Source organism: Acomys minous, assembly GCF_964271855.1.
Source record: "Acomys minous genome assembly, chromosome: 12".
Classification (NCBI taxonomy): Eukaryota; Metazoa; Chordata; class Mammalia; order Rodentia; family Muridae; genus Acomys; species Acomys minous.
Window position 1 is genome coordinate 5594083 of NC_140493.1, and position 12973 is coordinate 5607055.

Genomic DNA, 12973 nt, shown 5'->3' on the forward strand with positions numbered 1-12973 from the left:
GTGGGATAGAGGCACTGTCTGAGTGGATCTTTGGATGGAGGAGACCAAGTTGAGGTGGGTGGTGTTCATGGGGAAATGCCTGAAGGAGGCCACTCCAGGGGTCTCTCCCCCCCCCCTACCCTGCCATGGGGCTACCCCATAGAACCGCCCCCCAAATGCTAAGTCACTCAGACAGGCATTCCCAAAGTTCTGAACAGAGTCCCTTCTCTGCTCCCAGCATCCTTTTGTGCTGACAGTGGTGATGCTGAGACTGAAGGATGGTGGCCTCTCCCAGCTTGCTGTGACTGAGGCATGGGTCCTCCAGCTGGGTTTTCCTAAGCCCTGCAACATCCAGGGAGTGACCTCAGGAAGCCGGTAGACCAGGGCTAGGGAAGACTGAGGCCTCCCATGGGCGAGTTATATGTTGACATTGGAAGCCCATACTGAGAATGATTTCTTGGGTAGCCATGTGAACAGGGTTGAGAGCATGAAGTCTGGACCCCGTTTACTGTGAATTGCATTCAGATGCACAGTCGCTCTCTCAAATTGCTTAGTAAATGGAGGGCCACGGCAGGCCAGGCTGGACTCCTCTCTCGTGTCTGTTTCAAAGCCAGTGTTGGAGTAACATCCCTCAGTAACAACCTCCTGCAAGCTCTTTTCTTGCCCAGTGGGAACCCCTTCAGGGGAGACAATTTCCTCAGTGTTGGTGGGGAAGTGGAGCCTTAGCCTCCACGGGACTGGACACTGTCCTCCCCTTGCTGGGTGGCTCTAGGCAGTTCTGCCTTACACTGGGAGCTCACTCACCTCATCTGAGATAAGGGATAGAAATAATTAGCAGCCAGGGCAGGTGGGCTGGGAGTTGGATGCTATGCGTGCACCACGGATGCTAAGGCTATGAATTCTTATGGTCGCATCAGGCCACAGGCTGCTTTTCCAGACATTCCCATTGGTGGTACTTTGCCTGGGATCTTCCCGTTCCCATCAGTGCCAGACCCCAAGGATAGGTGCGGCTGCTCTGTGAGGGGAAAGCCTGAAGAAGGCCTCTGTGGGGAGTTTTCACCTCTCGTATTCTCATCCCTTCCCTTTCCTAGGACCTCTCTCCTGACACACACACATCCCACCACCATACACACACATACACACACATGTGCATACACACACACACACATGCAGACACACATACATACACATGCATACACACACATACATACACATAACACACACACACACGCACGCACACATGCATACACATACGCAGACACACATACATACACACACATGCATACACACACGCACACACATAACACACACACACACACACTCTACAGCAACCCCACCTCCCAGCATCTCAATCCCTTACTGCTTAGCCCATCCTGGCCAGCTGGCTCTGCTGGCACAGCCCCTGGTCTGCTGGTGTGCTATAAATAGCTCCTGCACCCACAGCCTTGGCAAGGTGCTCCTGGCGTGGGTACAGAGGACACTGGAGAAGAGGCAGCTGAGCCTGCTGTCCCTGCCAGACCAGGCCCACAGCTGGCTCGAATGGGAAGCAGGAGCCTGTATCACAAGTTCATGGGCCTGGGGAGCTGAGGAACCTGCCCTGAGAACAGGATTCAATGGGCCCTGGGTGGCTTAGCCATGGCTGACTGTGAGTTCTAGGCACCATTTCTGTATCTCAGAATGGCACAGAGCATGCGAACAAGAGAGTGGCAGCTGAGGGTCTGTGAGGCCCGTGAGATTAGGGGCTGAGCCAACTGAGCCTGTTTACCTGCCTGATCTCTCCCACACTGAGACAGGCTGACCTCGTTCCTAAGGCAAGCAAGGTATAGAGCCTAGAACTGCATCGCTGTCATTAAACCCTGTCACCTTAGCCCCGAGCCAGCGGAGAAGCATTCTAGCGGGAAGAGACCGTGCTTAACTGTCAGATGACTCCGTTCTAGCCATCAGCAGTCTGTAGTCTGTAGACCTCCTTTCTCACATGTAGAATGGAACCCAATACCCACCTGTAGCTCACCGATTGGTTTACATGAGGGAAAGGCCCCCTGAGGCTATTTTGACTGATCTTCAATCAGCCCCAGGGGGTTCAGTAGTCTGTGACCAAGTTCCTGCAGACTAGTCTGACTCCTCTGTGTGTCCCCAGGCTGCCCTGCCCTCCAGCCAGACACGCCAGGCTCTCAGCCCCAGCCCATGGACCTGCGAGTGGGACAGCGGCCCACAGCGGAGCCCCCACCAGAGCCTGCGCTGCTGGCCCTGCAGCGCCCTCAGCGCCTGCACCGCCATCTCTTCCTAGCAAGCCTGCAACAGCAACAGCGCTCAGCAGAGCCCATGAGGGTAAAGACAGAGCTCCCTAGACACCCTCCCCCTCCCCTCCCCCTCCCCACCCTCCCACCCCCGCCACCTCCCTAGACCCTAGCTCTGCTCTTTACTCCTGCCCCGTCCTGAGCTGCCAGCTCTGTCCACAGCTCTCAATGGACGCGCCAATGCCTGAGCTGCAGGGAGTACCCCAGGAACAAGAACTTCGACAGCTTCTCAATAAAGACAAAAGCAAGCGAAGTAAGGGTAGATCTGGGAAGGAGGAGTGGGAGGGTCACCATTTCCTGAGACGCCCTCTGTTTTTACCTGGTTCTGCCTGGGAGCAGAGGTGGGTATGGGGGTGACTCACAGGAGGACGGGGGGGGGGGCTCGGGTGTAGCTAGCTCTCTCGCCTGAGGAGTCTCTGAGACACCGTGTACTGAAAGTGTGGCCTGAGCAGTGGGCAGAGAACATACCCGGGAGGCTGCTTAGCCACCCATTGCCAGCCTTCCCGTTTCCCTGCCTCTGCAGGTGCCGTCGCCAGCAGCGTGGTCAAGCAAAAGCTGGCTGAGGTGATCCTGAAGAAACAGCAGGCGGCCCTTGAGAGAACGGTCCATCCCAGCAGCCCCAGTATCCCCTACAGGTAGCTCGCTGTCCGTCAGGCCCTCTCTGAGCCCCGTCTTCCCTACGTACTCACCTGTGATATGGCCCCTCTGCTCCCCAACAACTGTCACCTATTTCTTACTATATGCCCTAACATAGTCTCCCAAGTCCCCTCAACCAGCACCTGCCCTCCTCTCCCCTTTAATTTTCTCCCTGCACCTCACCCCTTCACACGCACAGAATCCCTGGTTCCTAGAAAAGGCTCCTGCACTGTCTCCCAGGGACCCTAGGCTTCAAGGCGTGGGCTTTATACTTGGGGCGGGACACGTCATTAGCGTGGGTAACCCACTACTGCCACCTGGAGACGACTCCTGTCCTGCTGGCTCGACACTGCCCAGTCCTGTTGGTGGCTGCTTCCCTGGCAGGTGTCCTCAGGGAAGGCACCTGTGCAAAGTGAGATTTCAGGGCCTTTGGGCATCCCAGGCTTCTGAAGTAGCCTTGACACTTACCCCGCAGAACTCTTGAACCCTTGGACACCGAAGGTGCTGCCCGCTCTGTGCTTAGCAGCTTCCTGCCTCCTGTGCCCAGCCTGCCCACTGAACCCCCGGAACACTTTCCCCTGCGTAAAACGGGTGAGACCCCTGAGGGGAGTAGAGACAGTTGGCACACTGGTTTTTAGGGGGGTTGTTTGTTTGTTTGTTTTTGCCTTTTCTCTCTTTAAGCTAGAGGTGGCTGGGAGGGAAGTTACCGTGCACAGAAGAGGCAGGGCAGGGTGGCGCGCGCCCTTAGTTAGTCCCAGCACTCAGTATGCAGAGGCAGGTGGAGCTCTGTGAGTTTGAGGCCACCTTGGTCTACGTAGTGAGGCCCTGTCTCAAAAAAACGCAAAAGGTAGAGAGAAAAGAAGGTTAGCCGGCGTAGTGACGTTAGTAGTAGTGACACTAGTAGCGGTGGAGTGACACTAGTTCCTCCTCAGTGTCTGAGCCCAACCTGAAGCTCCGCTATAAGCCTAAGAAATCCCTGGAGAGGCGAAAGAATCCGCTGCTCAGAAAGGAGAGTGCCCCGCCCAGCCTTCGGAGGAGGCCTGCAGAGACCCTTGGAGGTAAGAGCCAACAGGACCCATGGAGTTGCTCTCCTAATCCATGGCATAGTCCCTTCTTTGGGCCGGAGGGAAGTCCCCTCATGGGTCTGCTGAGCGGTGCATCCCATACACCTGCCTGCGAAAGGGCCAATTGAGGCCGAAACGTAACCCTGCGGGGTGGGGGTGGGGGCTTCGTGAAAAGGACTGCTCAGAGCCGCTGCCGGCCAGTGGTGGTCCAGTAGCTTTCTGTTCCTCTAGGGAGAAAGCAGAAATACATCCCAGAAAGGGAGGAGCTGTGGCTGGGAGTCCTGCGCAGGCTCACCCACTCCTGACCCCTGACTGTGCCTTCTTGCTTCCCTCTGCCCTCAGATTCCTCCCCCAGTAGTAGCAGTACACCTGCCTCGGGGTGCAGCTCTCCCAATGACAGCGAGCACGGCCCCAACCCTGCCCTGGGCTCAGAGGTAAGTCCTTGTTGGGAAATGGCCTCTCCTGGGGCTGTTCTGAGTCTTGGCCTTTTTCCAGCAAGTAGCCTGGCCTGAGGCTTTCAGGGCCTGGGCAGTCCTTAGCAGGGCCTGACGGGTGTTCCGGGGACAGCGTACCAAGGGTAGAGTTCCAGGGCTGGTGACTCGTCACCCTGCTCCCATGGCAGGCGCTCTTGGGCCAGCGGCTGCGGCTGCAGGAGACTTCTCTGGCCCCGTTCGCTTTGCCGACAGTGTCCTTGCTGCCCGCAATCACACTGGGGCTGCCTGCCCCTGCCAGGGTGAGTGGCTGGGGCACCCTGCCCCCACTCCGTGCTTCTCCGGCCTCTGTGTCTGTGTCCTATTGCCTCACCTTTTCCTTCCTCTCCCGGGATCCTCTCAAACTCTGACTCGTTACCTTTCTTTCAGGCTGATGGTGACCGCAGGACCCATTCGACTCTGGGCCCTCGGGGTCCTGTCCTGGGGAACCCCCATGCTCCTCTCTTCCTGCACCATGGTCTGGAGCCAGAGGCTACGGGCACCTTACCGTCTCGCCTGCAGCCCATTCTCCTGCTCGACCCCTCAGTCTCTCACGCCCCACTGTGGACTGGTGAGTCTTGCTACTACCTCTCCCAGAATGCCCAGGATTTGTGTCCCTGCCAGGGGGCCAAGCTCTGGGGAGGCCCCACCTTCCACTACCTCACTGTCTATATCTCCTTGCCAAGCCCTGCCTCCACTCGGTGTGTCCCTGTCTCTTTCTGTGTGTCGCCTCCTCCCCCGCCCCCGCCAGGGTTGGTTCCTCACATTCATCCCATTCTTTCCAGTGCCTGGGCTTGGACCCCTGCCCTTTCACTTTGCCCAGCCCTTACTGACCACCGAGCGGCTCTCTGCGTCAGGCCTCCACCGGCCACTTAACCGGACCCGCTCAGAACCCCTGCCCCCCAGCGCCACTGCCTCCCCTCTGCTGGGCCCACTGCAGCCCCGCCAGGATCGGCTCAAACCTCATGTCCAACTGATCAAGGTGAGGGGAGCCGGGGTAGGGGAGGTGCTAAGGGCGTGCCTCACTGAGCCCCCTGTAGACCGGGAGAAGGGCACTTATGAGGAAGAACAAGCCTGGAGGGTGAGAAGAAGTGGCTGCTGGAGACCCAGCAAGATGAATGTAGCCTGACCCAACCCACTGCCTGCCACCCACCCTCCTCTCTGTCCTGCTCTTCAGCCAGCCATCTCCACTCCCCAGAGGCCTGCCAAACCCAGTGAGAAGCCCCGACTGCGGCAGATACCCTCAGCTGAGGACCTAGAGACAGATGGTGGAGGAGTGGGACCTGTGGTGAACGGCAGCCTGGAGCGCAGGGAGTCGGGCCACGGGCCTCCCGAGGGCAGGGGCCCCGGTTCTCTGCAGCAGCACCAACAGGTAGGTATAGGGCACTGAAGACAGTTCAGTCAGAAAGCTTGGGGCTTGGCATATGATGGGGAAGGGAAGGAGATACGAGGACCCACACCAAGGTGCAGATGCACACATGCCCCTTTGCGTGTGTGTGTGTGTGTGTGTGTGTGTGTGTGTGTGTGTGTATGTGTGTGTCTGTGAGTGCAAGCACATGCTCCTTCTCCCTCAAGAAGAACCTGTTCCCGCTTCTTGGCCTATCACAGAGCTACCCGTCATGCTCCCACCTTTACACATCTCCCTGCAACTGGCTGTCTTGTAGCTAAAGATAGCTGGAGCAAAAACTGGGACAGCCGCAGGCCGCTGGGTATGGGGCGGGGAGGGGAGGGGGGAGTCAAGGCAGTGTTCATTTGCCAGGACTACTACAGCAGGAACCACACACACAGGAGCCTTGAAAAGCAGGTGTTGATCACCATGAAGCACTGAAGGCCGAAAGGGCGAAGTCAAGGCGTGTGTGTGTGTGTGTGTGTGTGTGTGTGTGTGTGTGTGTGTGTGTGTCGGGTGGGGATGAGAGGGGTGTGTCCTGAGAGCTGTGAAGGAAGGCGCATCTGTAGGCCTCCGCTCGAGGGTCCTTTTTACGAGGACAGCAGACGTTTTCAATGAAGGCTTACCTAGTCACACCAATGTGCCTTAACTGTAAAGACCCTTTCTCCAAAGGCAGGGGAGCTTAGGAATTGGGAAACAGGATTCCACCAGCAGCGTGTGGTGGTGATGGTCCATACACATGTAGTGTCTCAGTCAGGTCCTCCTCTGTTTAGCACAGTCCTGAGAGATGTGCTCCCACTCAGTAGACTCAGAGCCCAAGGTATGCGTGTGAGATTGGGCCATCAGTCTGGGTGCAGGTCCTCAGGGAGCTCAGAGGAGCCTATCGGGAGGGTAAGAGCAGGTAGCCAGATTGAGAGACTGGAGACTGTGGCCGTATCTTCCCTCAGGTGCCACTCTGGGAGCAGCAGCACCTAGCTGGACAGCTCTCTCAGGGAAGGCCCAGGGAGTCTGCGCTGCTACCTCTGGCCCAGGTCGGACACCGGCCCCTGTCCAGAACCCAGTCTTCCCCAGCGGCACCTGTCTCCCTGCTGAGCCCAGAGCCTACCTGTCAGACCCAAGCCCTCAACAGCTCAGAGAGGCCCGCCACAGGTAAGACCACAGACGGGATGCAGCAGGAAGTGGCTGGGGCATGAATCTGTGTCTGTGAGCTGCCTTTCAGGACACTTCCGGAGGCCACAGAGCACTACCTTAATTTTGTTTGAGCTCCGTGGTACCCATAAAGCAGCTGAGGACGTCACAATTCAGGAAACCTAAGTTGACAGTGACTAGCTTATGGTTAAATGACAAAACTGGCACTCAGGCCAGGACAGGAATTTCAATCTCCTACCATGATCAACCCTTTTAAAACAAAAATTAAAAAAACCAAAAACATTACATAGTATTGCTGTGCTTGTTTAAAAACAAAACAAAACAAAACAAACAAACAAAAAACCTCAAAGAGCATTTCAAGAATTGTCAGAAATACAGAAAAAAAAAATCACCTAAAGGTCCTGAGTTTGATTCCCAGCAACCACATGGTGGCTCACAACCATCTACAGTGAGATCTGGTGCCCTCTTCTGGCCTGCAGGTGTACATGCAGGCAGAGCACTGTATACATAATAAGTAAATCTTTAGAAAAAAAAAAATCACCAAGCTGGGCGTGGTGGTGCACACACACCTGTAACTCCAGCACTCGGGAGGCAGAGGCAGGATTGCTGGGATTTCGAGGCCAGTCTAATCTACGAAGTGAGACCAGGACAGCCAAGGCTATACAGAAAAACCCTGTCTCAAAACATCAAAAAACAAACAAACAAACAAACAAAAAGTCCACCCAGTATCTTATCGCCCAAACTCTGCTGTACTTCATTCCAGGCTTTAGTTACCTGTTGTACCTGTCTAATGTCACAAACACGTCAGCTGTAGTTTGCACCCTGCTTGATGGAGTCCTTGTTAATTTTTTTAACTGTGCTAGTAATTGAACTTAGATTCCTGCTTATGCTGGGCAACTGTCTTGTCTCTAAGCTGCTACTACCAGCTCTGCGTTCTGCTTTGTTAGCCAGCATATGTATACACACACACACATATATACATATACATATGTGTATATATATGTACATACACACACACATATATATATATATATACATACATATGTATGTATGTGTGTGTGGTATGTAATCTTGAATCCTTGAAACCGAGACTCTCATATTTTATCATAGTTTTTTTTTACTTGTAGCTTTTTGAGACAGTCTGTCCTTCCCAGGCTATCTTTGAGCTTATAGCAGTTTTTCTCTTAGATTCCCAAGTGCTGGGACCAAAGGTGAAAATCTCCATGCCCAGCTCAGGTCTCATTTTAATTCTTATTAGTCAGCCGTCTAATCAGTTTGAGTTGTAATCTTCATTTCTACCCGCCCCTTCGCCTTGTTGTGCTTTATTTTTAAGACATGGTCTCTCTCTATAGCCCTGGCTTTCCTGGAACTCCCTCTGTAGACCAGGCTGGTCTTGAACTCACAGAGATCTGTCTGCCTCTGCCTCCCCAGTGCTGTGATCAGAGCCACCACCACCAGGCTTGTCTTTGTTAGTTTTTGAGATAGACTCTCACTATGAAGTCCTGGGTGGCCTGGGACTCAGAAAGATCCACGTGCCTCTGCCTTCCAAGTCCTGGAGTTAAAGGTGTGCACACCACACCTGGTCTTTCATTTTCCTATGTGTAAGTCTTCCATTTGGGATGATCTCTCCAGGGCCCCTTGTAAGGGTCAGACAGTGTGAGCATTTTGAAAGTCCCTGGTGAGCTGAGATGTGTAACAGTGACCCTTCCACCAATAGTGTGTATGTATAGGGCCTGCTTCTGGTGACTTCTCTCGGGGCAGGCTGAAATACAGTTCTTTAGTACCCCAGAGGGTTGATTCTGGGACCCCAACTTCACCTTATAAACATATCAAAACCACAGATGCTCAAGTTGTTCATGTAAAACAGCAATGTGTTTCTGTTTAACCTATGCATATATTTTCACATATTTAAATCACCCCTATTTTGCTTTTAATACTAATACAATGTAGATGTTATGTAAACAGTCTCCATATATTTGCATATTGTTTTCAAGGTAAAATAGTTTTCTGAGTGGCTTCCATGTGCAGTTGGGGGACTGACCACATGGCCAGTGACAGTGGGTGTCTGTCTATCCCTCATCGAGTCTTTAGGTTTCCCTGGAATTGTTTTTCCTCAGTGTGTTGGGAGCCTCTGGGCTTGTGACACCCAAAGGCAGGTGTCCAGTGTTAGATCGCTTTGAATTTACAACATGAACTCTCAAGGGCATAGGAGATGTGTTGGACCTTGTGAGGAGCAAGGGTACCCAGGAGGCCATGCATAGCAATGTTGTGGGCACTGCCCTGGTGTGTACATCGGGCAATCTGAGGCATTTGGACATGTCCATAGGGAAACAGGGCTAGCTTTCCACTGAGAGGCCGGAAAGGGAATTTAGTCATGCGTGGCGGCAGCAAGTGATGCAGGTGCATGCCCGGCTCTGTGGGTGTGGGCTGTTCTCCATCTGTAGCCATGGTGGCAGTCTCCCTGGCGTTCGAGCCCTGCTGACCCCCCACCCCCCTTCCTGCAGGCCTGGTCTATGACTCCGTGATGCTGAAGCACCAGTGTTCCTGTGGAGACAACAGTAAACACCCGGAGCACGCGGGCCGCATCCAGAGCATCTGGTCCCGGCTGCAGGAGCGGGGTCTCCGCAGCCAGTGTGAGGTGAGGAGGTGGGCGGGGATGTGCAACGGAAGGGGCGGGGCGAGAGACCTTAGGGTCAGCAAAGGATGAGAGAGTGGGTGGTCTGATGATGGCAGAGGGACAGGGGTGAGGAGCAAGGTTTAAGGAGCCCCGTGTGTCCTTCCTCAGTGTCTCCGAGGCCGGAAGGCTTCTCTAGAGGAGCTGCAGTCGGTCCACTGTGAAAGGCACGTGCTCCTCTATGGCACCAACCCACTCAGCCGGCTCAAACTGGATAACGGGAAGCTGACAGGTAAGGGAGGGAGACACATGGCGGCTTCTGGCCCTGAATCACCCTCAGCTTGCCCATCTCACCCACTTCTGTGCTCTTAGCCCAGCTGGAGCCCCTCCAGCATCCTAGATCGCCCCATGCCAGTTTGCAACCCTGGTCCCCCCACCCCCACCCCAACTGCCCACATCCATCTTTGCCTTTGTTGCCTCTTCCTCCGTACTTACTCCTCTTAGGGCTTCCATGTTCCTCACTCACATGACCTGGGCCTCTCCCCCACAGGACTCCTGGCACAGCGGACTTTTGTGATGCTCCCCTGCGGTGGGGTTGGGGTAAGTATGCCCAGAGATCTCAAGTGGGCATTGCCAAGGGCTTTCAGCCTTCCGTCCGGGTTCTCTTGGCCCATTCCCACCCCTCTTGCCACTTGTAACGTGTGGTTCAGCAACTCTGGGTTAGGGCAGGGCCTTTATGCTCTTATAGCTGGAAGCTCCTTGAGGTAGGTGGACCCGAGTCCTGCTAATGTGCCTCACACTTAGAAGGTATTTGGTAGAGGGTGAGTTGAGGCTCAAGATAGGGCCACGGTAGGGCTTGAGACTGTGGCCCCTTTGTAAGACCCCCAGTGGTCAAGGCTTGGCCATTCCACACAGGCTCCAAGGAGTTAGCCTTTCTCAGGCCACTTGAGGTGTTATCCTCCTGACATCCAGACCTTGGACTGCCTAGTGGGGGACTGTGGCTGGACCTCCCTTGCACTTAGAGGTTTAGGACTTCCTACCTAGGACGCAGTCTTCCATCCCTTCAGCTTTACTTTTACTTCTCCCTCACCTGTTGGGGGGTTCTTTCTGCTGCCTCTGGCATGGCCCTCCTTGCCTCAAACGGTCCCTGTCATGGTGCCAGGCAAGGCGTGTGGAGATGAGATGGAGACTGAGTGCAGGAGGGCAAGCGGGAGCTGTCAAGGGGGCTGTTGGGGAGCCACTCACTGCCCTGTTCACAACTCCCCATTTCTTGCCACTTTCTGGTTTTTCCAACTGTTGTTGCTTCTGTTTTCTCCTCCCTCCTCTCCCTCTCTGTCCTCTCTCTCTTTCTCTCTCTCTCCAGCCTCTTGCGACTCTTTCTGCCTTGCTCGTCTCTCTCGGTCCGCCTCGCTCTTCCCATCTCCCCATCATGCCCCCCGGCCCCTCCCTAGCCTTGAGGCCCAGGGACTGGGTTTGGGGGGCCTCCCAGCCTGGGCTAGGGGCCCTGAGTGGAAGACAGTGGTGCAGACGGCCCCTCCAGCTCCGACCATCCCGCAGGGCCTGAGCAGAGTCAGCTGGGGCTTAAAACCCCCTCCCGGCCCAAACCCCAATCCCGCCCAGGTAACGCCATGCCCCCTCCCCTGACTGGGGAGGCAGAGTGCTGGCCACACACGAGCTGGTGTTGGGACTTACTGGGAAGAAGTGCGGCTGGGACTGGGGACACAGGAGGCCTTGCCTTTGGGCGGTGGGGCACTGGGGAGGCAGCTTTGTCTGCCCAGCTCCCTGCCCCTGGGGTCCAGGCCATGGGGTGGGTACTGCCTCACTGGGCCCTGACTCCCATGGACAGCCTAGGATGATGCGGTCCCTGACCCTGGCCCCCACAGGTGGATACTGACACCATCTGGAACGAGTTGCATTCCTCCAATGCAGCCCGCTGGGCCGCGGGCAGTGTCACTGACCTTGCCTTCAAAGTAGCTTCCCGAGAGCTAAAGGTAGGAAGTTTAGATCAAAGGCTGGTAAGCTACAAAGTTGGTGCCAGGGTGGTGGAAGTGGGCCCAGATGCCAAACGTAAGACATCTCATTCCTTGTGACTATCACTGTTATACTTTGAAAGGGAAACCAGGGCTGGAACCAAGGTGACGTTTGACCCCCCTAGGTTCATGTCTCTTAAGTAGTCAAGCCACTGGGCACAGGAGTGTTGGTGTTTTAGACAGTCCTGACCGTCCCAGATCACTCAAGACCTGTTTTGTGGGTGCATTGTAGCCTCACCATCCTCAAATTCCATTGTATTCATTCATTCGTTTATTTATTTATTTATATTTAAATTTTTTTCTTTTATCTATTTTTATTTTATGTGGTTTTTGCCTGTGAGTGAGGGTGTCAGATTTTCTGGAACTGGAGTTATAGAGAGTTGTGAGCTGCCATGTGGGTGCAGGTTCTTAACTGCTGAGCCATCTCTCCAGCCCTATCATGGCCTTTTTTTTCTTTTTCTTTTTTTTTTTTTTTTTTGAGACAGGGTTTTTCTGTGTAGCCTTGGCTGTCCTGGACTCCCTTTGACTGGCCTTGAACTCACAGAAATCCTCCTGCCTCTGCCTCCAGAGTGCTGAGATTACCGGCGTGCCCCACCGTACCTGGCAATCGTGGCCATTTTTTGATACCACAGGCCCACTGGCTCCGTTTAGGGATGGGATCCTGCCTGTTAAATTAGGGCTGTGTTCATCACTCTAGGAAAGGGGCCTTGTGGTGATTTTCCTGAAACATACAGCCCCATTGTCTGAAAGCTCATAGCCCAAGGCAGGAACTGTGCCCTTGGTATCACAAGGGCTCGGCAGCGCTAACCACTCACCCCGATTTAAAAACCCCAGCTCTACCATTTGCAGCCACGTAACTGGGTTTGTTGATTCACCTAGGTTTGCTCTCTCATCTCTACACTGAGGTTGATGATAATGTTTGTGCTCTAGGGATGCTGTGAGGAGAAGATGCAGCATGTATAAAGTAGCCAGCACAGGGCCAGGCATGTGGTCTCAACTAATTAGTTAATAGTTTTCAGTGTGATTACAGCCAGGGCCTACCAGGGACGGGTACCCTGTTCAAGTGCAGCCTAAAAGCCATGGCAACAGCCTGGAGGACGAGGTCTGGGCATGCTGGCATTCACGCCTTTCACTCCTTAGAGGAAGGAAGAAGGGGCGGGGATGAGAAGCAGGCTCAGGCAGATGTGGACGGAGGGATGGCTACTTGACTGACAGGTGCTCTCCCCGCCCCCCTCCCCCCTCCCCCGTTTCAGAACGGTTTTGCTGTGGTGCGGCCCCCAGGACACCATGCGGATCATTCTACAGCCATGTAAGGCGTTGGGGAGGTGGGCCTGTGTGGTACGAGGT

At 54.7% G+C, this 12973-nt stretch overlaps 1 protein-coding gene across 5 annotated transcripts in view; it reads left to right on the forward strand.

Moving 5' to 3' along the window:
• The window catches only part of HDAC7 (histone deacetylase 7), a 37910-nt gene that overhangs the window by 17826 nt on the left and 7111 nt on the right, over positions 1-12973 (forward strand). For 2 of the 5 annotated variants that reach the window (XM_084803175.1, XM_084803176.1), the window contains exons 2-17: positions 2117-2307; positions 2439-2529; positions 2800-2911; positions 3388-3503; positions 3845-3970; positions 4319-4410; positions 4599-4709; positions 4837-5017; positions 5232-5428; positions 5624-5818; positions 6781-6982; positions 9487-9620; positions 9768-9888; positions 10147-10196; positions 11480-11587; positions 12880-12935. In XM_084803175.1, the coding sequence (XP_084659301.1) occupies positions 2164-2307; positions 2439-2529; positions 2800-2911; positions 3388-3503; positions 3845-3970; positions 4319-4410; positions 4599-4709; positions 4837-5017; positions 5232-5428; positions 5624-5818; positions 6781-6982; positions 9487-9620; positions 9768-9888; positions 10147-10196; positions 11480-11587; positions 12880-12935 (2036 nt within the window). In that variant the 5' untranslated portion in view covers positions 2117-2163. The remainder of the gene's footprint in view (positions 1-2116; positions 2308-2438; positions 2530-2799; positions 2912-3387; positions 3504-3844; positions 3971-4318; positions 4411-4598; positions 4710-4836; positions 5018-5231; positions 5429-5623; positions 5819-6780; positions 6983-9486; positions 9621-9767; positions 9889-10146; positions 10197-11479; positions 11588-12879; positions 12936-12973) is intronic. The other 3 variants (XM_084803177.1, XM_084803179.1, XM_084803178.1) reach the window with 3 other exon arrangements.